The sequence below is a fragment of the Rhineura floridana genome, chromosome 11 (assembly GCF_030035675.1).
Source record: "Rhineura floridana isolate rRhiFlo1 chromosome 11, rRhiFlo1.hap2, whole genome shotgun sequence".
In the NCBI taxonomy this organism is placed as follows: Eukaryota; Metazoa; Chordata; class Lepidosauria; order Squamata; family Rhineuridae; genus Rhineura; species Rhineura floridana.
Window position 1 is genome coordinate 5543226 of NC_084490.1, and position 24541 is coordinate 5567766.

Here is a 24541-nt window from a genome sequence, read left to right on the forward strand (position 1 = left end):
GATTGCAAGGAATTTAACTGATGGCTCTCAAAGAGAAATATTAAATGATGTTCATGAGAGTAACTGTGTTGGCTGTTTAGGGAAGGCTATCGGGTCATTGAGAAGGTGACTGATATAGAAAGATCATCACGGAAGGGGGCCCTCTTGGTAGTTCCACCACCCTCAGAAGCTTGTTGGGGGGGGGGACAAGAGCGGGGCCTTCTCTGTGGCAGCCCCTAAGTTGTGGAACTCCCTCCCCACAGAAGTGCGGCTGGCACCTTCACTGTATGTTTTGTGGTGGATGCTGAAGATACATCTCTTCCCCTTGGCTTTTGACACTCAAGAAATGGATATTTTTTAGGACCCACCCTATCCTTATGATTGTAATTTGTTTTAAACTGTTTTTAATGTTGTTTTTGAAGTTGCGGCAACCTGCCGTTGGACTTCAGGGTGATAGGGACGGAGGAGAACTTCGATTCAATTTCTGTCGAAAGCCAAATCTATCAAATCTGCACACTTTTCAGAACAACATGAGAACCAGACCACAGCCGTCCTCCGAAACTGGCCCTTAATCCAAGTTTTGTGATGCAGTTCTCCCGTCAGTGTTTTTAAAAATGCATGTTTTAGGAGAAAGTGTGCATAAAAATGAACAATCAGTGAAAATAACATACAAAAATTATATTAGGAGCAATTGCTTTCAACAATGTGTATGTTGGCACATACTGGGGGGGGGAGTTTGTTAGGAGAAATTCACACTAAAACGCTAAAGAATTTTCATGAGGATTGTTTTTTAATTGCCAACTGATGCAGAGATGTGGAGAACTGATTTAAGATATTTTTTAAAAACTGATAGAGAGAGAGAGAAATGGAAAGAAATCAGCATTGTCTGGTTCGCCCATCCCTACACGAGGGCAGTTTCTCCTTGGCCATTGTGGGTCTTCACACACCGGGTCCCTTTGCCTCTGTCCTCAGGTGGAGACAGCGGGAAGGGGAAAGGGTCCAAGAAGAAAGGATCGTCTTTCCAGACCGTCTCTGCGCTTCATCGGGTATGAGGCCGAAGGAGCCCTGAGAGGGAGGAGGCCAGCTCCAACGAAGGCGGAGAGATCTCGGCACCCAGGGCTGCCTTTCCCCAAGGAGTGGGAGGGGGCAGGGAGGGTCTCCAAGGTCAAGCAAGGGAGAGCAGGGAGGACAAGGCTGGGTGTGCGAGATACCCAAGGGGTGCCATTTGGGGCAGGGGGAGGGAATACCTTGGAGCCAGCTTGGAAGGCAGGAGGAAGGGAGGGAGGGAGGGCAGAGATTTGGTCCTTGCTGGTGGGCCCTTGTCTCTTCCTGCTCCCTGCTTTACCAGCATGTACTGGAGGAGGGCATCGTAGGCTTTCTCTTGGAAATCCTTTCTCCAGATGCCAAGGCCCATTTCTGCAATGCCAGTGGCAATCTGGCACCTGGGTTTGGGATTTTTTGCATCCCAGGGATAGCTGAAATGTCAAGGATTGAGCAAAGAAGGAAGCTAAAGAATTGCTGACACACATTCCCTCCCCTTCTCACCCCCAATCTCACTCTCCTTCCATCTCTCTCCCTCTCTGCCTCTTCCTCTCTCTTTCCACATCCCTCTTCCTCCTTTCCCTCCCCGTCCCTCCATCCTCTCCCTCTTTCCGCCTCTCTGTCCCTTTTCTCTTCCTGCCTCTCTCCCTCTCCCTCCCTCCCTCTCTCTCTCTCCATATCTCTGGCAGGAGAACCTGAATAAGCTGATGGCCAATCTGAAAACCACCCACCCTCACTTTGTGCGGTGCATCATCCCCAACGAAAGGAAGGCCCCTGGTAACCCAGTAGGGAAGGGGCTGACAGACTAGAAGGGAGGGGATGGTTATGCAGGTCCTTGGACAAGACACTCTCTGTGGTGGCCCCCTTGCCCTGACTTCCTGTTCCGCATTTGAGATGCTACCTGCTGTTGCTCCTCCTCCTCGCTACCTGCTCATTTGCCAGACAGGAGAGCCAATGAGCAAGCAAGAAGTCTTAGGTGCTTCTCCTCCTTCCCACTGATGCTGTCGTTTGCATGCTCATTCCCTCTGATCCAGAGGGAGATGTGGGTAAGGTTGCAGGGGGCAAGGATGAGGAAGAGATGAAGGTCCAGGGGTCTCGTGTGAGGCCGACCCGTGACGCTGCCCTGGCAACTACATGTGGCGTTTAACTGACAGACAGGGATGTGACTGTGATTTTACACTTTCACCCACTGCGACTGCCTGAAATGTACACCAACAAAATGGACAATCTAGCAAAAGTCAGGGAGTCTGCATATATTAGCATATTTGGCGTTATGCTGGTGACAGGTGGAGCAAGTGAGGACACAGACACACCCTCTATCCTCCATCGAGCCAAGCAAGCGGCATTAAGGGCACATTGCAGCCAGGCAAAAAACATTCAAGGAGGGTATGAAGCAGGGGCGGTGAGGGCTGTGACCTGGGCTGAGCCCGAAGGGCCAGAGAGAGATGCCTGGAGGGCCACATTTGATCCCTGGGCCTGAGGTTCCCCGCCCTTAGTTTAGAGAGAAGTCAAGGGGTGCGCGGCTAAACAAAAAGGGTAAATGAAGGTCGGATGGAATGAGCAGCTGAGGCACCTTTCTAAAGTGGGTGATTCTTTCTCTCTCCCTATTTTCCTTTTGCCAGGAGTGATGGACAATGCTTTGGTCATGCACCAGCTCCGCTGTAATGGAGTGCTGGAGGGGATCCGGATCTGCCGCAAAGGATTTCCCAACAGGATCCTCTATGGGGACTTCAGGCAAAGGTGAATCTGCTCCCCGACGCTTAAAGGCACCTGCTTTAGGCAGCTCATTGAATGTTCAGACTAAAACCCGGTGCAGATTCCATTGCCCCACTGACATGGAGCCACCAGCCGCCATCATGTGCGTGTTGTGTGTGTGCTTCATATGGGCTCCCACGGGAAGAACCTTGCAGCGTTGGCCGGGGAAGTCTAACGGAATTCTTTTCTCCTTACCAGATACCGTATCCTGAATCCAGCTGCAATCCCTGAGGGTCAGTTTATCGACAGCCGGAAGGGAGCAGAGAAGCTCTTGAGCTCTTTAGACATCGACCACAACCAGTACAAATTTGGCCACACTAAGGTGAGGAGGCAGAGCCTGGCTGAGCTCTTCCAAACAACCTGTTTATTCAACACCTATCCTGACTTCCTTGCACAAAGCTTACATGCTAGTTAGACTGTGTCCAGTCTTCATTGAGCATTTCATTCATTCATTCATTGGCGATCACTCGTGGCCGAGTAAGATTGTCTTCCAAGATAAGGTCTTTGCTTGGAAGACGGCTGTGTGTGAATTTGTTTTATGTGGGGAGATCGGCGCACGACGATCAACACACAATCTTGACAGAAAAAGGCTTTGATCCAATGGCATGGATACCATGACGCTTGGAAGTCTTTTATCTGCTGCAGCCTTCATCTGCCTTCACAGTAACATACACATTTTTATCGTCCGCCTGTTCCGCTGTTGAGGACTTTATTCTGATTTGTTTACGATGTGGTTATATAACAGTGAACGTTCATCCTGATTTGTTTGCAGAGTGTAATTATATGTCTTCCCATTAATTGTTTGTTCATCTCAAACTTTTCGTGCATTTCCTTGTCATTTTCCTAACCGCAAAAAGTTTATTTGGATGTGTCGAGCTAGGGCAATAGAGCGCTTTAATCCGCTTTAGCTGGGCAAACCTAAATTTCTGATGTGTGCGTTAACCCCTTCCATAAAAAAGTGATGGTCTGGAAGCACCCAGAATGAATGACTAGGGAGTGCGTAGGAAAGGTCTGTGGCTTTTTAGTCCAAAGTCTGAGGCAGCATCTCTTTCTTCAAGAACACATTCATATTACACACTTAAACTTATCATTCCCTCGCCCCAGTGAACGCTGGGAAATGTAGTTCTTTGAGGAGGGGCTTGGGATCGCCGACAGAATTCTCAACATCTTCACCAAACTACAACTTGGGGGGGGTAGTGGGGGAAAGAATATAAACATGTAAAGCTACAGATTTTTCCTACTGCAGATAGGGCCCTAGAGATTTAGGACAGGCTGATGTTCCACAGATGATATTTATCCCATTTCAGGGCTTAAAACAACCTCTCTTGAATGCAGGAGGTGGGCAAAGAAGATGGCTACTCACATTTTTTGTGCCAGAGGATTTGTAGCATCAGAGGCAGATATGCAACAGGGGCAGCTTCCCCCAGTATGGAGCTGCCCACACAGCACAGGGCTTGAACACTGTTTATAAAAATAACATAGAGTCTTGTAGCACCCTGAAGACTCTAACACGTTCATACGGTATAAGCTTTGCACTTCACCAGGTGTGTGAAGTGTAATCTCAGTTGACAGGTATACCTATACATGAGGATGTGTGGAATTGTAAGCGGTGAGGTCAGAGGAAAATGAAATGCAAAAAGTACAGATAACGGCAAGACAATTAGAGCTACAATGTATGCAAAAGAAGCACAGGGACCCTTTATAAGAGCAGTGATCGGTGATGAAACTGAGCAATGCTGAGTTAATTGACATCTGCAGTGGGACAGCAAATCATTGTCTCCATTCAGACCCAAGTGAATAGAACTGAACTTCTTGATGAATCATTTATAAAGAGTGAGAATCATCTAGTGTCCTTGTGCACAATATTGCATTATATTATCATTCTTTCTTAAATGTGGCCTAGCCAGAGGCCCCCATTATCCCCACAAGCCTCCCCTTTTTCCTCTCCCTCCAGGTATTTTTCAAGGCAGGATTGCTGGGCCAATTGGAGGAGATGCGTGATGAGCGCCTTTCCCGCATCATCACGCGCATCCAAGCACGAGCTCGGGGCCAGCTCATGCGCATCGAGTTTAAGAAGATCCAGGAGCGTCGGTGAGTTCTCAGAAACTCTCTTGTCTGGGGGGGGGGCTGTTTCAAATCGGGAGAGGAATTCACTGGTAGCTGGAAAGGGGAGATTCATATAATGAGATTTTCCATAGGAGTTGCTTTCAGTCATTCGCAGCAGTGGTGCCACAGGCGCTTCTAGATGGCTTGTTTATTGAGCATTCATCTTGATTTGTTTGCAGGGAGATTAGACGACTTCCACTATTTAATGAGCATTCATTCCCATTTGTTTGCTGGGAGGTTAGATGACGTTACGTCAAAGCAAGTGTTGTCCCACACTTCCCAGGGCATTTTCCTGCTACTTCCCTTATCACAAAAAGTCCGGTATTTGCGGGGAGCCGGTTGGTTACACAAGAACACCAAATCACTTTAATTCTCATCTATCTGTGGATTCATTGGTGCATTTTTCTTTCTTTGCATGCTTTTTGGTTTCAATGCGAATTCTATATGATTAGCCTTGAGAAGAGAAGACTGAGGGGAGATATGACAGCACTCTTCAAGCACTTGAAAGGTTGTTACGCAGAGGAGAGCTGCTCTTCTCTAGCGTCCCAGAGTGCAGGACACAGAATAATGGGCTCAAGTGACAGGAAGCCAGATTTTGGCTGAACATCAGGAAAAACCTCCTAACAATGGAACCAATGCCCTAGGGAGGTGGTGGGCTGTCCACACTGGAGGCCTTCAAGAGGCAGCTGGACAGCCAACTGTCGGGGATGCTATAAGTTGGAGTCCTGCACTGAGCAGGGGTTGGACTGGATAGCCTTACAGACCCCTTCCAACTCTACTATTCAGTTATTTTATATTTTCATTAAGAACATGAAGAGAGCCCTGCAGCTGGATCAGCCGATGGCCCATCTAGTCCAGCATCCTGTTGTCACAATGGTCAACCAGATTGTTTTAAACTGCCTCCTCAGTGGCTCCATTTTAGGAGCCAAATGGTGGTATATTGGTGGTTTTTCCCCCCAGTTACGAATAAATACATTGCAAAAAACCCCACACACCTGCATTAGTGTTTATAAGAGCATTTGTTGGGGCTGTGCTGTTTTACAGATATCTTACCATAATTATTGTTGTGTTAGCAATAATTCAGGGCAGAGAACCTTCATACAGAGTGCAAAGCAAAATGAAATGCATGGAACTGAGAGTGGGGGCGATGCATTTTTTTAAGTTAAAGGTTAAATTTCCTGTCATCCAGGGATGCCCTGCTGGTGATTCAGTGGAACATCCGTGCTTTCATGGGGGTGAAGAACTGGCCTTGGATGAAGCTCTTCTTTAAGATCAAGCCCCTGCTCAAGAGTGCAGAGACTGAAAAAGAGATGCAGGTAATACTCTTCAGTATGGCTGAAAGGGAGAGCTCTAGAATTGCTCCAGGGCAGTATGCATGCACCCCATACATTTAAAGCACCTTTAAAGCACGCGACTTCCCCCCAATGAATCCTGGGAACTGTAGTTTGTTAAGGATGCTGGGAATTGTAGCTCTGTGGGGCCAACTTCAGTTCCCAGGATTCTTTGGCAGAAATAATGTGCTTTAAAGGTGCTTTAAATGTATGGGGTGTATGCAGCCCATGAATCCCAGAGGTTTTTATAAGGGCTGCCACATGGAGTAATCCATCGAGGTTGATGGGAGCTTTAGTCCAAAGACATCTGAAGGGCCACAGGTTCCCCATCTCTAGGCTATCCCTGATTTTCTTACAGGGACTTATACCAGGCAGTTTATACAGTCGACGTGCATAAAATCCCTGCACATAGAAAACTAGTGTAATGGGGTGAAATCTAGGTTAAAACCTTTGCCCTGACATGCTAGTCTTCTGTGAACAAGGATATTTTTCCTGTTGGGGAAAACATTTAAACATGCATCCACACACCTGCAGTCTGAAGCGGAAATGTCCAGGACCAGCTTTGCCACTTGAATCTGCCAATGAGCTAAGTTGTACTAAGAATAGACTAGAGATGGGTGAATCAGTCAGTTTTAGTTTCTCTCCTCATTTTTCCAATCTTTAAGTTCAGTTCTCCACATTAGTTTGTGAATATTTGTAAGTCCTCATGACAATTCTTCAGCATTTTAGTTCTAATTTCCCCTAGCGTACACATTTTTGTGTCCAGTTTTGCCTAGTATACACCTTTTTGCAAAGCACATTTCCCAAATGTTTCTATTTCCCCTAATACAATGCTTTTTTGTAATTTATTTTCACAGATATATGCATTTTATGCACATTTTACCTTTGTGTGTACATTTTTGTACACATTACTTGGTCAGAGAACTACATTGCAAAATTCAGAGAAATGCAAATTTTGAAGGACGGCTGTGTTTCAGATCTCATAGTTTCAGAAAGTGTCAGTTAGGTAGATTCACCTTTAAATGCCACCCTGGGCTCCTACTGGGAGGAAGGGCAGGATATAAATCTAATAAATAAATAAATGTGAACTTAATTTCTTCCCCATCCACACTGAAATTACTGGGCCCAAGTTAGTCATGTACATTAATTTCAGTGGGTCTACTCAGTATGACTAACACTGGATCTGATCCATTGGTATAAACTTGCCATTCCCTTTTCCTTTAAAGTGGCTATAGCTGCCTGGTTGAGTCCATAATTCTGTTTTCTCCTCTGCAGACAATGAAGGAGGAATTTGGGAGGCTGAAGGAAGCTCTGGAGAAATCAGAGACCCGGAGGAAGGAGCTGGAGGAGAAGATGGTATCCCTGCTGCAGGAGAAGAATGACCTCCAACTGCAAGTTCAGGCTGTGAGCGCCTTGATGTCCCCATTGTGGCATACCTGGGATCCGTCAGGGAGTCCTTGGTGGCTTCCAGATGACCCGTCTGCTGAGCATTTATCCTCATTTGTTTGCAGGGAGGTTAGATGGCGTTGCATCAAGCAAGCATTATCCCACACTTTCATTACTGCAAAAAGTCTACTTTTGGGAGAAAATGGGTTTGTTGCGCAAGAATACTGACTTTAATACTGCAACCTGACTTTGCCAGTATCCCACCCAATCCTGGCAACAGCCTGGAAGTGCCCCATACCCTTCTCTGCACCCTGGCACCCCTGAGGCTTACAAAGAGATTCAGTTAGATGCCCATTTTAATTCCTTGTAAGCCTCATGCCATCTGTAGCAGGCCCCACCTGTATCACACTGGAATTTAATCCATAAAGACTCATCCCATGTTTACTAGCTAGCCGTGGGGGCAGGGATGGACAAATCTGTCCCTTTCTGTTTTTCTCCATTTTTCACCTTTCCAGTCTTAAGTTCATTTCCCCGTATTCCTGCATCAGTTTGAGAAAAGGAGCCCAGGATTGAATTTGGGATTTTTTAGCATGCGAAACGTGCTCTGCCACTGAGTTAGTCTCTTCCCTAAAGGATCCCCCTTTGGCAGCAATAATTGAGTCTGGAATCAACTGTTTTACCCTCCTGGAAGATGAAAAGCATTTATTTATTTATTACATTTATATACCTCCCCATAGCCGAAGCTCTCTGGGCGGTATACAACAATTAAAACGATAAAAACAAATATACAAATTTTAAAACACAAAAAAACAATTCAAAAACACAATTTAAAAAAAATTAAAAACAATTTGGATTTCATGGATCCTTCTAGTGAAGTATTAGTTCCCCTCTATTCAGCACTGGTTAGGCCTCATCTTGAATTCTGTGTCCAGTTCTGGTCTCTGCACTTCAAGAAGGATGCAGACAAACTGGAACAGGTTCAGAGGAGGGCAACAAGGATGATCAGGGGACTGGAAACAAAGCCCTATGTGGAGAGACTGAAAGAACTGGGCATGTTTAGCCTGTAGAAGAGAAGACTGAAGGGAGATATAACAGCACTCTTAAAGTACATGAAAGTTTGTCACATAGAGGAGGGGCGGGATCTCTTCTTGGTCGTCCCAGAGTGCAGGACATGGAATAATGGGCTCAAGTTGCAGGAAGCCAGATATCGACTGAACATCAGGAAAAACTTCCTAACTGTTAGAGCCATACGACAATGGAATCAATTACCTAGGGAGGTAGTGGGCTCCCCGACACTGGAGGCATTCAAGAGGCAGCTGGACAGCCATCTGTCAGGAATGCTTTGATTTGGATTCCTGCATTGTGCAGGGGGTTGGACTTGATGGCCTTACAGGCCCCTTCCAACTCTACTATTCTATGATTGTATGATTCCCACCTAACTCCATCTGAAGACTTCCAGAAGTCTATATCCTTGACTTTTATAGATATTTGCCCCTTGGGAATGGCCGTAGCTCATTGGCAGAGCGTTTGCTTTGCATGTAGAAGGTCCCCTGTTCAATCCTTGGCATCTCCAAGTAGGGCTGGGAATGTCCCCTGCCTGTAACCCTGGAGAGCCACTGCCAGTCAGTGTAGACAGTACTGAGCTAGCTGGACCAATGGTCTGATTCGTTATAAGGCATCTTCCTGTGTTACTATTATTATTATTATTTATTACATTTGTATACCGCCCCATAGCCGAAGCTCTCTGGGCAGTTTACAACAATTAAAAACATTAAAAACAAATATACAGATATACAAATTTAAAAAAACAATTTAAAAACAAATGCTAAAATGCCTGGGACAAGAGGAAAGCCTTGACTTGGAGCTGAAAAGATAACAGTGTTAGCGCCAGGTGCACCTCATCAGAAGAATCATTCCATAATTTGGGGGCCACCACTGAGAAGACCCTCTCCCTTGTTGCCATCCTCCAAGCTTCCCTTGGAGTAGGCACCTGGAGGAGGGCCTTTGATATTGAGCGTAGTGTACGGGTGGGTTTGTGTCCGGAGAGGCATACTATGAAATTGATACCATGATCCTACTCGAGGATATTGGATAAAGGTCAACATGTACTCTTGCCCTCTATGGAAAGAAGACAAGAAGGCGCACTGGGATAAAAAAAAAGACTTTTAAATAATCAGACAGTCCTTAACTGTTAACCTTTCATGTCCCAGCTGTTTGTGACACCCGCTGGCTCTCGTTTGCTCCTTCCTCTGCAAATGCCCATGCAGATGCTCCCTTTTCTGAAAATCCCTTTTCTTTTCTCCTCCCCTTTGCCTGCAGGAGCAAGACAATCTGAATGATGCAGAGGAACGGTGCGACCAGCTGATCAAGAACAAGATCCATCTGGAGGCCAAGGTAAAAGAGATGACTGAACGGATGGAGGATGAGGAAGAGATGAACGCCGAACTCACGGCTAAGAAGCGGAAGCTGGAGGACGAATGTACGGAGCTCAAGAAGGACATTGATGACTTGGAGCTGACTCTGGCTAAAGTGGAAAAAGAGAAGCACGCAACAGAGAACAAGGTGGGCACAGAGTGGGCAAGATTGCGAGACAAGTGGAGACGCATTAAAGTAATGTGTTGAATCAGGCCAGGAATCTGGAAGATGAGATGAAAGCAGGTTGGGCACGTTAAGGATCAGCTAGGGATGAGTGTGGTCAAATCAGGTTGAATTGGATTGAATCTCCTGCAGCTCTGTAGGCTGCAATCCTGTAATCCAGTTTTCCCCAACCTCGTGCCCTGCAGATGTTTTGGACTACAATTCCCATCAGCCCTAGCCAGTATGGCCAATGGTGATGGGAGTTGTCATCCAAAGCACATGGAGGGCACCAGATTGGGGGAGACTGCTGTACACACCTACCTGGGAGTAAGCCCCACTGAACAAAACTGAGTTTTTGAATGGACGTGCTGGACTATGACCTGGGAGACCAGGGTTTGAATCCCCACACAGCCATGAAGCTCACTGGGTGACCTTGGGCCAGTCACTGCCTCTTTGCCTCAGATGGAGGCAATGGTAAACCACCTCTGAATACTGCTTACCATGAAAACCTTATTCGTAGGGTCGCCATAAGTCGGATCGACTTGAAGGCAGTCCATTTCCAATTTCTTGTACAGTATAGGATTCCACTGCTAGTCACATTTGAGACTTGGTTTAATTTAGTCGAGATTATTATTATTGTGACAGGATTATTATTGGAAGATTCATGCCTTGGTCTGCCTTCCGCCAGCCTCCACCTGCCTGCCTTCTCACTTGCATCCAATCCAGGGGTAGCTCTGCCTGCCAGCTTCCTCTTCCTTAATCTTTGTGTTGCCTTTCTAGAACTCATTAGGGGGGAGGATGGAGGCAAAACTAGAATTAGTTGGCTGTGCCTGTCATTGGCTGTGGCTCCGCCTTCTGTTGGCCTCTCTGCCTTCCGCCCCACCAGTCCAGTGGGCACCAGCCACCCCGACTGGGGTGGGTGCCGACAAAGTGTGACGGATTGGCCTCAAGCTAAAAGCTTCCCCCTAGGATCCCCAGATGTATATTCAGGGTTGCTCCTTCCCCACGACAACTCACATCTTGGAGGTTTGCTCTTCCACCAGGTGAAAAACCTCACTGAGGAAATGGCTGGCCTGGATGAGATCATCGCCAAGCTTACCAAAGAGAAGAAGTCTCTGCAGGAGGCCCATCAGCAGGCATTGGATGACCTGCAAGTGGAAGAAGACAAAGTCAACACTCTCACAAAAGCCAAGCTGAAGCTGGAACAGCAGGCGGACGATGTGAGCAAAGAAACAGGCGCTGGGGAAAGATTCTCATGAATATGAAACTGATTTGCGCTGGATCAGACCCTTGATCCATCTAGGCGAGGGATGGCTCTTCAGATGTTGCCGGACTGCAACTCCCATCATCCCGTACTATCGGCCACACTGGCTGGGGTTGATGGGAGCTGGAGTCCAGCAATGCCCAGAAGGCTGCAGGTTCCCCATCCTTGATCTAGCCCGTTATTGCCTACTCTGGCAGAGGGAGAGCGGCCTTTCCTAGCTTTGCTATCTCACCCCTCTAGCACAGGGGTGGGGAATAATTTTCAGCCTGAGGGCCACGTTACCTCGTTGGCAACCTTCCTGGGGCTGCATGGTAGCAGTGGGCGGGGCCAGAGGCAGAAGTGGGCGGAGTAATAGATGCAAAGGTGGGTGGAGTAATAAATGTGTCTCCATGCAAAGGCTAGTAGTTTCTAGGCACCATCCACCCAACTTTCCATCCTCCATCCAGGCAAGTAAAAAGCACAGACAGTTCAAATAGACACTCTAGCCAAGCAGAAGCACTCAAGGAGGGTGAGGATAAGGATTTGTGAGGGGTGTGCCCTGGGGCAGTCCCAAGGGCCAGACAGAGAGACCAGTGGCTGGGGGTTCCCCATGCCTTACCTAACATAAGTGAGATCAGAGCTTGGAAAAGTTACTTTTTTGAACTACAACTCCCATCAGCCCCAGCCAGCATGGCCACTGGATTGGGCTGATGGGAGTTGTAGTTCAAAAAAAGTAACTTTTCCAAGCTCTGAGTGAGGCCTGACTATACCTTTATCCACCACTGAGCAATGGACAGCCAGCAGGTGTACCCGATGCCATACTTAGTGGTATCTGTCCATCTGGAGGATACCATTAAGTGAATTCTATAATCCATAGAGCAGCCTTTCCCAACCAGTTTGCCTCCAGATGTTGGACCACAATTCCCATCTTTCCTGACCATTGGCAATGCTGTCTGAGGCTGATGGGAGTTGTGGTCCAACAACATCTGGAGGCACACTGGTTGGGAAAGGCTGCCATAGAGCATAAGAAATAATTCGATAACAACACACACGTATTTTGTTTATCTGCCTCTTCCAAACCAGTTGGAAAGCTCCCTGGAACAGGAGAGGAAGATCCGTATGGATCTGGAACGGGCCAAGAGAAAGTTGGAAGGAGACCTGAAGCTGGCCCAGGAGAACATCATGGACCTAGAGAATGACAAGCAACAGCTGGAAGACAAACTAAAAAAGTAGGGAACGCTCCTCCTCCCAGCCTCCCACTTTGTTTTTTCCATTATTTGAGTCTGGGGTTGGGAAGACTGGACAGGAAGATTCAGAATGGACACGGGAGAGAGAGGCCATCTCCGTTTGTCTGCCACTGCCACAATCTTTTAACCATTAGTCACCTAGAGAACTTTTGTTATTGGGCAGCATGTTAATGTCAAAACATAAATAAATATGAACTGTGTCCAGTTCCAGGTAAATAAAGGTAAAGGTGTCCCCACACTTATAGTGCAAGTCGTTTCCGACTCTTAGGATGACGTCTTGCGACGTTTACTAGGCAGACCGTATATATGGGGTGGAATCACCAGTTCTGTCCCCTGCCTTTCTTTACCTCCCAGCATATGCCGGGTACTCATTTTACCGACCACGGATGGATGGAAGGCTGAGTGGACCTCGACCCCTTTTACCGGAGATTCGACTTCCTCCTTCCATTGGAATCGAACTCCGGCCGTGAGCAGAGCTTCGGCTGCGTTACCGCTGCTTACCACTCTGCGCCACGGAGGGTCTCCAGTTCCGGGTACCCACAGTTTAAGAAGGGTGTTGACACACTGGAACATGTCCAAAAGGAGGGTGGCACTGATAAGGATAGAAGGATCAGTCATTTTCTCAGTGTTCCAATCTTAAATTCAGTTCTACACAATTCTGCAGCAATTTGCAATTTTTTTCAAAAAAGGTCATAAAATTTTTTCAACATTTTAATGCAAATTTCTCCTGATAAACACATTTTTGTCTTCCGTTTTGACTAATGTATATATTTTTGCAAGCAATTTCTTCTAATATAATGCATTTTGTTATTTTTACTAATATATTGATTTTTATGCACAGTTCCCCAAAATATAGGCATTTTTGTAAACATTGGTTGGAGAACTCCTTCACAAAATTTGGATAAGTGCAAATTTTGAAAGATGGCTTTGATTTAGTTCTCATATTGTTTCAGAAAGTGTGGATTTGATACAATCAGCTTTTCCCTATCCCTAGACACAGATAGTAAAAAGCTTGGAGAGCAAGAGTGCTTTCAGACGTTTTGTTTATCCTGATTTGATTGCAGGAAGATTAGAAGGAGTTGGCTATTTAGTGAGCATTCATTCTGATATCTTTGCAGGGAGTTAGATGACGTTGTGTCAATGTAAGTGCTATCTCACACTTTCCCATCACTTTCCTCATAGCAAAAAGTCTAATCTTTTGGGGAAGCCTAGTTTGTTGTGCAAGGCCTCCCAATCAACTTTAATTATGCACCCTGAATTTGCCAGTATGTGACTGAATACCACCTGAAAATAGCAACAGTCTGGAAGTGGCCCAAGTCCTATGAGGAAGCGTTGAAGTTGCTGGGTGGGTTTAGCCTGGAGAAGGGATGATCAAGAGGTGATATTACAGCTATCTTGAAATATCTGGAAATCTGTCATATAGATGATGGAGCAATTTTGTTTTGTGTTGCTTCAGAGGGCAGGACCCAAACCCTTAGGTCCGTTACAAAAATTACAAGAAAAATTATTTAGGCTAAACATTAGGAAGAACTTCCTGATGGTACAAGGTGGAATAGACTGCCTTGGAAGGTGAAGGACTCTTATTCATTAGAGGTTTTTAAGCAGAGGTCAGTTGGCTACCCATCAGAGAAGCTGTAGTAGTAGTTTTCCTGCATTGGCAGGGGTTGGACTAGATGACCCTTGGGATACCTTCCAACTCGATGATTCAAAATATATACTGGAAGGGAGGGAGGTGGCAGCTGTTGGTCTTAGCCAATGGTACAGTCCTTGCTACCTGTCCCTCCCCTTCTTTAGCTGCAAGATGGGAGGGACTTGACATCCTTTCCTTCTGCCAGTTGCTGCTGAGTGAATCTAGGGAGGGAGGGGCTACAGTTTGATAGGGATACATAGAGGCCAATCAGAAGCTTGCTGGAAGAAACCTGGGCATAACACATCATGTTCCAGAATAGAGGATCACTACTGGGGTAGATCGAAGGGTTTTGGCACTGTAGCTGCTGTCCTCGAAACTACTGTACTTCCCTCTTGGTTCCCCAAATGTTGCTGGACTACTGTTTCCATCATCTACCTGACCACATTAACCGAGCTAGGTGGAGATGATGAGCATGATAATCCAACAATATATGGAGACCCAAAACTGAAGAACACCACAATGGGTGAGGAAGTGGCTAGGTGGAAATCTTGCAGACCAGAGAAAGGAGGAGGACGGAGGTGTTTACTTCTCAAAATGCTCTTTACAGGAAGGAGTTTGACATCAACCAGCAGAACAGCAAGATTGAAGATGAGCAGGTCCTGGCCTCACAGTTGCAGAAGAAACTGAAGGAACTGCAGGTAGGTGCCCTGCCTGGACCTTCAACCTTCAAGAGGCCCTCTGCTCTAGAAATGCCCTGCCCTGTGGGGGGAGGTGCTCCTTTTGTTCTAGAGTGGACTTTTGCTCTTTTACCAACCCTTGACTTTACATTCTAGAACCACCCTCTGCTCTAGAATTAACACCACCACCCCAGCCTTGTGAATTTCAGTTCTAGAGTGGTGCTCTAGACTTATCCTGTCCTGGACATGTCCATTCTAGAATGGTCCTCTGCTCTAAAAGTTCCCTGCCTTGTGCATTTCAATTTGAGAGCAACCTTCCGCTCTAGAATATATCTGCCCTGGGTATTTCCATTTCCAAAACAGATCTCTGTACTAGAATTTCACTGCCCTGTGCCTTTAAAGAACTGCTCTAGAGATTTTTCCTGCCCTGGTAATTTCCTTCTACTCTAGAGCTTCCCCTTCCAAGCCTCCAAATGAGTGCTGCTGCAACAACATAAAGGTGCTGCTTAACATAGCAACAGCAAAGTCCTGACGCCAGAGAGCAAGCTGGACATAATTAAAAATGTAAATGGACTGCCTTCAAGTCGATTCCGACTTATGGCGACCCTATGAATAGGGTTTTCATGAGGCTGAGAGGCAGTGACTGGCCCAAGGTCACCCAGTGAGCATCATGGCTGTGTGGGGATTCGAACCCTGGTCTCCCAGGTCCTAGTCCAACACCTTAACTACTACACCACACTGGCTCTCAAAAAGATGTGCCTGTTTTGTTAAATGCTCTCAAGAGTTTCAGTGATAGATGTGGAAGGTATCGAGAGCAGAGCTGGCCATCCAACAGCCCCCCTCCTTACTTCCTCTCCAGTTGACCTATGCAATCTATAGAGTAGATCATATAGATCTTGAAAAATTAATAGAAACATAGGTAAAGGTAAAGGTGTCCCCGCACTTATAGTGCGAGTTGTTTCCGACTCTTAGGGTGACGTCTTGCGATGTTTACTAGGCAGACTGTATATATGGGGTGGGATTGCCAGTTCCTTCCCTGGCCTTTCTTTACCCCCCAGCATATGCCGGGTACTCATTTTACCGACCACGGATGCGACCCCTTTTACTGGAGATTCGACTTCCTCCTTTCGTTGGAATCGAACTCCGGACGTGAGCAGAGCTTCGGCTGCGTTACCGCCGCTTACCACTCTGTGCCATGGAAACATAAGAAGCGGCTTTATACTGAATCAGACTATTGGTCCATCTAGCTCAATATTGTCTACGCTGACTGGTAGCAACTCTCTGGGGTTTGAGGCAGGGAGTCTTTCCTGGAGATTCTGGGATCTGGATGCAAAGCAGCACTCTACCCCTGAGCTAATATATTGGATTCATTGAAGGATCTATCATCTTTTTCTGTGGTTCAGGCACGGATAGAGGAGCTGGAAGAGGAGCTGGAGGCCGAGCGCACCGCCCGGGCCAAGGTGGAGAAGCAGCGCTCCGAACTTTCGCGGGAGCTGGAGGAGATCAGCGAGCGGCTGGAGGAGGCGGGCGGGGCCACCTCCGTGCAGATCGAGCTGAACAAGAAGCGGGAGGCCGAGTTCCAGAAGATGCGGCGCGACCTGGAGGAGGCCACGCTGCAGCATGAGGCCACGGCGGCCACCCTGCGCAAGAAGCACGCCGACTCCGTGGCGGAGCTGGGCGAGCAGATCGACAACCTGCAGCGCGTGAAGCAGAAGCTGGAGAAGGAGAAGAGCGAGCTGAAGCTGGAGGTGGACGATGTGGGCTCCAGCGCGGAGCAGCTGCTGAAAGCCAAGGTGACCATATCGATGGAGAGAGGAAATAAAGTTAGCTAAAAGGGTGGAGACACATGAGATCTTCCTTCCTCTCTCGTTGAGGACATCCCACCTCAAAGTGGAAGTTTGGAAGGTATAATGAGTGGCGGGATGGCTTCACCTCCATATGTGCCCATTTGAGCTCTTTGATCTGTGGAATGGGCCTTGTTACAGGTGCCACATAATACTCATTCTGCACTTGTAAGAAATCATTCTTTTAGTGTGGCAGCACTTTGGAATTCCCTGCCTAATGACATCAGGCAAGCACCTTCATTGTATTTGGTGCCTGCTTAAAGCCTACCCAGACATCATAGATGTTGGTGTGCATTAATCCCTTTTTAGTTTACTGCTGTTTTAATTGTCTTTTTAATGTTTTTAATTACTTGTTTTGAACTGTTTTTACCGATAATTTTCATTTTTATTGTAAAGCGCTTAGAAGTTTGTTTTTTTTAACAATCAAGTGGTATGGTATATAAATTTTGCCAAATGAAATAAATAAATGCCTATTGGACTGTCTCCGGGATTTTGGCAGCTCCTGCATTTGAAGCCATCGGTTGGCCCCTTTACTCAGCAAGGGGAAGAAACTGTGGGGTGCACAAACTCAGAGAGCACCCGAGTCCACTGGCCAAACTAAACTAAGTGACCTGACAATCGCCATATTGTTCAAAGGGCTGTGTGTAAACTGAGCATGGTCCTTTTAACGGAGGCCCACAATAGGCCTTATTAAAACAAAAAGGACGGCAAAGTCCACATGGTGTCTTTGCTTAAATGTTTTGATCCAGCTTCCTGAGGTTGCTGCCTTGCTGGCATCTGGAGCTGCCCTTGGTCCTCTCTCTCACCTTCCTTCTCTTCTGCTCTCTGCCGGCAGGTGAATTTGGAGAAGATGTGCCGCACCGTAGAAGACCAAGCTGCAGATTACCGAGCCAAGTTTGAGGAGACCCAGAGGACCCTCAACGACGCCAACACACAGCGGGCCAAGCTCCAGACAGAAAACGGTAACACACACACACGCACACATCATTTTACCCCTCAGTCCTTGTTTATGTACTACTTCTTTCCTAGAGCCATTCTGGAAGCCAATACCAGAAGGGACAAAATCCAGAGCTGGCTCTACCATTAGGCAGAGTGAGACAATCACCTCAGGCAGCCGATGTTGAGAAGGGGGCAACAGCAGCCCCCATTCATTCCTCTTGATCCCCACAGCCATCCCCCTCTGTTGCCACACAGCTTGTCCTAATCTGGCCACTGCTCCAGGTGCAGTGGAGGATGGCATCCTGTCACCATTCAACTCCCGGGTTGGTTATCTTCTCTATGTGGAATGGAGGGAGGGGGGATGCTATCTTGTCCTTTGCCTCAGGCAGCAAAACGTCTTGGACCCTGGACAGACCACACTGCACTTAGCTTATGGACCTGAATGTGTCCTCTTCCCTGCCCCACAGGAGAACTTACCCGCCAACTAGAAGAGAAAGAGGCTCTCATCTCTCAGCTCAGTCGTGGGAAGCAGTCATACACCCAACAAATGGAGGACCTGAAGAGACAATTAGAAGAGGAGGCCAAGGTAAAAGAATCACAGGAACTGTAGGTCAGGATTTGGAGACTGGGGTGGGAAAGGCTGAGGAAAATCAACTGAATGTATTATGAATGACCATCCCTTAGGCCAAGAACGCTCTGGCACACGCACTCCAGGCAGCCCGCCATGACTGCGACCTGCTGAGGGAACAGTATGAGGAAGAGATGGAGGCCAAAGCGGAGCTTCAGCGCACGCTCTCCAAGGCCAACTCTGAGGTGGCGCAGTGGAGGACCAAGTACGAGACCGACGCCATCCAGAGGACCGAGGAACTGGAGGAGGCCAAGTAAGTAAAGTGCCCCAGAACTCAGGTCTACCAGATCCCCGACCTTTTGTGGGCACTCTCCAACTGACAGCCTTCTCCAGCTGTCAGACTGGGCCTCTGGAAAGGCATCTGGGCTTGAGGATTGAGGCAAAGCTGGACAAGCCGAGTCATTTCAGACCAAAGAACCAGGCCACACTTGACCGTTCTTACAGAGGGCGAAACTTGTCACATGACCTCCTCTGGCCTATCGGGCATTTGAGCGCGTCCTAAAGGGGGTGGCTGATTTTCTTTCCTATTCCTTCCTTCATCCAGTGCTCAGGAGTGGCGCGTGGAACCCCCTGACAGTCCTCAAGGCCTGTCATGGGCTTGAGCCTTGATACCTCCATGTTCTTCCCCCTCTCACACATACCACCTGCCTGCCTGCCCGGCTCTTCCTCTCCCACCTTTCCTTTTGAATGTCTCCCAATGGGCCTCCTCCCCCCAACCCCCCCTAGACATCACTCTGGGTGGGATCTGTTGGCCAGTGCCAGTTCAAAGGCATTCTGTCAATCTAACTGCCTGGTATCGATTTGAGTTCATTCTTTGTCCGCAAGTCGCTGCTTTTACCAATCCAATATTTTTTCCCCTCAGAAAAAATATTGCTATTAATAAAAGGAAATATCGATATTTTTAAAGAAAATATCGATAAATTCAATGAAATATCGATAAAAATATCTATATTAATATCAGTGTTTTAGATGTGGATTAAAAAAAAAGTTTCCAAAAATAACTGTGCATAATCATTACATAAAAATCCAATCCAAAACAATAATGAATAAGCGAATTAATGGATTGGGTGGAATTCTGGCACATCCCTGCTCTTCACAGGTGGTTCCTCTAACGGCGAAGCTTTTGGCTCGGGTTATATTTTAAAATGGCAGCGTATAAGACGAGCAAAAAGCTTGTTGGTTGGAGGAGAAATCCCCCACTCAATAAACAAAAAGACAACAAGGTAGGTTTGGGGTAGGAAAAGATGTGGGTTGCCTGGCCTTTGTGGCTGGGCGTGGGGTGGGGGAGACCTTCTCTTTGTTCAATTAGGCCAGAAGGGCAGGAGTGGGGAGGCAACGCAACGCGCACCTCGCAGGCTGCTTCAGGTTATCCCGCTGCCTATGCAGCCACATGCTAGCCCCATAGGGTGACTCATATACAAGCCAGCTGTTCCGGGTATAGCGGGGTGGGGACCTTCAGGCCCCGCAGGCTGAATGTGACCTCCCAAACCCCTCTATTTGGCCCCCAGGACTCTTTCTAGGCCATGCCCCCTTCCCAGGCTACAGTCCTTAGCAGCCTTCCATGAGTGCTTTGGCCAGGCTGTCCTTGAACTGTGCCTTTTGTTTCCTTGGATGGACTCTGTGTGTGCGTGCGTGCGTGTGTGTGTGCCTACAGTACAAAGGGTAAAAGTCAAATCCATTGCCACTTTTGCCTTATCACTGGCATGTGGCCCCTAGAAGGTTGCCCATGAGGGAATGTGGCCCCCAGACTGAAAATAAAAAAGGTTTCCCACCCCTGAGGTAGAGCATGGCAATGGCTTCCTGGATTTGTCTGATGATGTCATCACTGCCCTTTTTCTCTGCCATGCCTCCTCTCCCTCATTCATAGGCAGAGGAAGGGAGCAGGCCCCCTTCTGTGGTAATCGGTCTGCTGTCTCTCTCTCCTCCCTCCCCTCCATTTGTGCGTCAGGAAGAAGCTGGCGCAGCGGCTGCAGGATGCCGAGGAGGCGGTGGAGGCCGTGAACGCCAAGTGCTCCTCGCTGGAGAAGACCAAGCACCGCCTGCAGAATGAGATCGAGGACCTCATGGTGGACGTGGAGCGCTCCAACGCGGCCGCAGCTGCCCTGGACAAGAAGCAGAGGAACTTTGACAAGGTGAGGGACTCAGTTGGGGAGAAAGGGAAATGGGCACAGTTAAAAAAAAAGAGATAGAACAGAAGAATGATGAGGATGAGGGAACATTTTCCAGCTCAAATGGTGTACAAAGCCCTATACAGCTCGGGACCAGGATACCTGAAATACCGTCTCACCCCTTATATACCCAGTTGATCACTGCGCTCTGCAGGTGAGGGCCTCCTGCAGATACCATCCTATCAGGAGGTCCATTCCGCACAACGTAGGAAGCAGACCTTTAGTGGCACCGACCCTCTGGAATTCCCTCCCCTTAAATATTAGACATCTCTGTTGTCTTTTTGGTGCCTGCTGAAGACCTTCCTCTTTCAACAAGCCTTTTAAGTTGAGACCTATCCCAGTCTGCGTCTGTGTTGGAATTGCTTTTTAAGATGTTTTTAAAGCTTTTTTTAAAAGATGTTTTAAAGCTTTTTTTAAAAGATGTTTTTAATGTTTTTAAAGATGTTTTGTTTTAATATATGTTAAAGTCTGTTTTTGTGATGTTGTGTAGTGTTTTTAGTATTTTTCTTTGCTGCCCTATATGGTCTGAAGGCACAAGAGGCCAGCTCCCTGCTGAAGCTAAGCAGGGTCAGGTCTGGTCAGTGCCTGGATGGGAGACCACCTGGGAACCATATGTAAGCCGCCTTGGGTCTCTATCATGGCAAGAAAGGCAGGGTATAAATGTAATAAATAATAATAATTAAAATAAATAAATAAAATGAGGGTGTTGTTGTTTTATGGTCCTCCTTTTTCCCCCCTCCACCCCTCAGATCCTCTCAGAGTGGAAGCAGAAGTACGAGGAGTCCCAGGTAGAGCTGGAGGCGTCTCAGAAGGAGTCCCGGGCGCTCAGCACTGAGCTCTTCAAGCTGAAGAACGCCTACGAGGAGTCGCTGGAGCATCTGGAGACCTTTAGGAGGGAGAACAAGAACTTGCAGGGTGAGCTGGGGTGAAGGCAAAGCCCCCCGCAAGGCCCTGTTGCTCCGTGACCGCATTGTCCCTCCCTTGAACAGCGTCTTTTTCTTCTTCTGCGCTGAGTGTCCTGCTTCTTCCCTCCCTGCAGAGGAGATTTCTGACCTCACGGAGCAGTTGAGCGAAGGGGCCAAAAGCATGCACGAGCTGGAGAAGGTCCGGAAGCAGCTGGAAGCCGAGAAAATGGAGTTACAGGCAGCTCTGGAAGAGGCTGAGGTGACAGGAGGCCACCCATCCTCCCTTAAATGCCAGCCTTTGCCCCCTCTCCATCCCTGTCCCTCCATCCCTGTGTCTCTCTTTGCTCTGCAGCTTCTGTTCAATTCTGGGCCACACATTTTAAGTCAGTTTAACTGAACTTAAGTCTTTGTCAGAGATTCCCAGCTCAAAGGTGGGCTCCGCCATGAGGCAGGCTGAAGGGACCACTTTTGGGAACCGATAAAGGAAAGCAAACAGCCAGTTGTTTAATGTAACATTGTCGTTGTTTTACTGCGAGGGCTGTCATTGGAACTCTGGGCCTCAGGTGCCAAAATGTTTCAAGTTAGCCTTGCCTAACACTTCCAGCTCAGAGCTATGGCCCCTCGGATTCCTATATGGGAGATGCAACAGCTCAACAGGCCCTAAAGTAGTTGGAAAACTGTCGTGTGGATATGCCATTCAGCTCCATTTCCCGGTTTTAATTCCCTCTTCTCTTCTGATCATCACTTGCCCCCATTTCTCTCTCTCTCTCTCTTTTATAGACATGCTCTCTGCCTTTCACAAGCCACATGGCAGGCAGAAATGAAACTGGAAAAGCTTGTCCTGGATTGGAATACCAGATGTTTAATCCCTGCCTAGCATGGGTGGCTTCCAGAAAAGTGTTCTTTAGTGCTGCTGAGAGATTCCACTTCCACATTTAGCTGGAAGTGGAATTAAAATGGTGTTTCCATACAAACACTTGATATTGCGCTAAATTATCCAGCAATGCCCTCCTCCAGAGCCAAGATTTTCAATTGTGTTGCTGAAGAACTCTCATAGCACAAAGGTCCCCTGCAACATTAATCAAACACTTCCTCCTTTCAGGTCCTGCCCTTGTTCTTTCTTTGCCCCAGTGCAACTGGGAAATCAGTAATGAATTGCCCTTTGTTTAGCCAACAACTGCTCCTCATGTGCAGTGTGGGGGCTATAATCACTGGTTTCCCTCCATGAAAACTTTAGTGTTTTTAAATTTCACTATAAAAAGAAAAGATGAGGGGAAAACAGAAGAAAACCAGCAGTTATAAGCCTACCCCCATTCCAAGGCAAAGAACAACAGCAGACAAGGAGCAATTTATCACTTATCCCCAGCCACACCCAATAAGAAGCAATAAAAGAACAGAACCTGCGAACAAGAAGTGTTTAATTAAAAGCACAGTAGTCTTTATGAGCTTCAGTATCGCTTTGCCTGTCCATGCTGGTCAGGCTGGCATTTCTATTGCATTTATCACCACAAACCAGGTCCAAAAAAATAGAGCAGGAAAACACTGGAATGCAATAATTTGACAACAATGTTGTCTGGAGGATTCTCCATAAAATAGTGAGCAAAGGATGGCAATTCCAGAGCAAATGCCTAGTGTGGAAGCAACAGGGTAGTTATTGACAATATAGAGCCTTGGTGCACCAGAAGGTTGAGCCCTGGTAGAGTTTGCAGTGGGGAAGATTCTGGATCTTGACACCATCATACCTGTCTGCCTCCTTCCATCCTCCCTCCACTTCCTCATTCACTCATCCATTTGTTCTGTCACTCTACACATTGTTCCTTGGCTCTGCAGGCCTCTCTGGAGCACGAGGAAGGCAAGATCCTCCGGGCTCAGCTGGAGTTCAACCAGATCAAGGCCGAGATTGAGCGCAAGCTGGCCGAGAAGGACGAGGAGATGGAGCAGGCGAAGCGGAACCACCTGAGGATGGTGGAGTCGCTTCAGGCGTCCCTGGATGCTGAGACCCGCAGCCGCAACGAGGCGCTGAGGGTCAAGAAGAAGATGGAGGGTGACCTCAACGAGATGGAGATCCAGCTTAGCCAAGCAAATCGAGTGGCTACTGAGGCCCAGAAACACCTCAAGATTGCTCATGCCCATCTCAAGGTAATGAGGCTGGAGGCTTTTGTCTCCACTTCAGTGGACCACAGTTTAAGGGGCCAAGAGTGGAGGTTTGCACAACCCAACTTGACATGGTGGGGAGGTGATTGTGGGGAGAGCTATACTTGCCATGCAAAAGAGAGGCTTACTTACAGCTTGAAACAAGTCTACTCTAGGCCTGCATATTTTCTGGTTGCCCCAGGACAACCAGATCCAACTGGATGATGCCCTGAGAGCCAATGAGGACCTGAAGGAGAACATTGCCATTGTGGAGAGGCGGAATGCCCTGCTGCAGGCTGAGCTCGAAGAGCTGCGCAGCGTGCTGGAGCAGACGGAGCGTGGCCGGAAACTGGCTGAGCAGGAACTGATCGAGGCCAGTGAGCGGGTCCAGCTTCTTCACTCCCAGGTGAAGAGGAACTATACTCATTTCATATATAGAAAATCAGATGTAAAGGTTGACGCCTTCCCCTTCCAGAACCCCAGGGGGTCCCTTACTTTCCCAGACAACCTTGTCAGCCCCCCTCTTGTGAGAGTGGGTGCTCTTGTCATCATTAGATCCTCTTCTTGGTTTATTTTCTGGACTCCCCTCCCCCAACATTCCCTGAGATTTTCTGTAGTACAGGGCCCCAGACTATCCCCACTCATCTGTCTCCTTCTCTCCACAGAACACCAGCCTCATCAACCAAAAGAAGAAGATGGAGACCGACCTGTCCCAGCTTCAGTCAGAGGTGGAGGAGGCCATTCAGGAATGCAGGAACGCTGACGAGAAAGCCAAAAAAGCCATCACTGATGTGAGTACAAACGGAATCATGAAAAAGGGGCTGGCAACTGGTGATCCTCAAGGATAGCTCGGCCCCCTCCCCCAATGGTGGTGCCCAGCCTCTCGGATGCAGACCCTGAAGTAGGCTATCATGCTTTGCTGGGATTTGCAGGGTAGCAATGACCAGAGACT

General features: G+C 47.7%; 1 protein-coding gene across 1 annotated transcript in view; it reads left to right on the plus strand.

Moving 5' to 3' along the window:
* LOC133367192 (myosin-6) overlaps nucleotides 1-24541 on the plus strand; it is a 51126-nt gene that overhangs the window by 21704 nt on the left and 4881 nt on the right. Inside the window, exons 17-37 of the mRNA XM_061591113.1 lie at nucleotides 952-1025; nucleotides 1710-1797; nucleotides 2643-2760; nucleotides 2974-3097; nucleotides 4730-4866; nucleotides 6071-6197; nucleotides 7488-7616; nucleotides 9918-10160; nucleotides 11219-11395; nucleotides 12502-12647; nucleotides 14903-14993; nucleotides 16376-16765; nucleotides 17652-17778; nucleotides 18223-18341; nucleotides 18440-18636; nucleotides 20332-20515; nucleotides 21301-21466; nucleotides 21591-21715; nucleotides 23287-23595; nucleotides 23792-23995; nucleotides 24255-24380. Coding sequence (XP_061447097.1) covers nucleotides 952-1025; nucleotides 1710-1797; nucleotides 2643-2760; nucleotides 2974-3097; nucleotides 4730-4866; nucleotides 6071-6197; nucleotides 7488-7616; nucleotides 9918-10160; nucleotides 11219-11395; nucleotides 12502-12647; nucleotides 14903-14993; nucleotides 16376-16765; nucleotides 17652-17778; nucleotides 18223-18341; nucleotides 18440-18636; nucleotides 20332-20515; nucleotides 21301-21466; nucleotides 21591-21715; nucleotides 23287-23595; nucleotides 23792-23995; nucleotides 24255-24380 — 3401 coding nt within the window. The remainder of the gene's footprint in view (nucleotides 1-951; nucleotides 1026-1709; nucleotides 1798-2642; nucleotides 2761-2973; nucleotides 3098-4729; nucleotides 4867-6070; nucleotides 6198-7487; nucleotides 7617-9917; nucleotides 10161-11218; nucleotides 11396-12501; nucleotides 12648-14902; nucleotides 14994-16375; nucleotides 16766-17651; nucleotides 17779-18222; nucleotides 18342-18439; nucleotides 18637-20331; nucleotides 20516-21300; nucleotides 21467-21590; nucleotides 21716-23286; nucleotides 23596-23791; nucleotides 23996-24254; nucleotides 24381-24541) is intronic.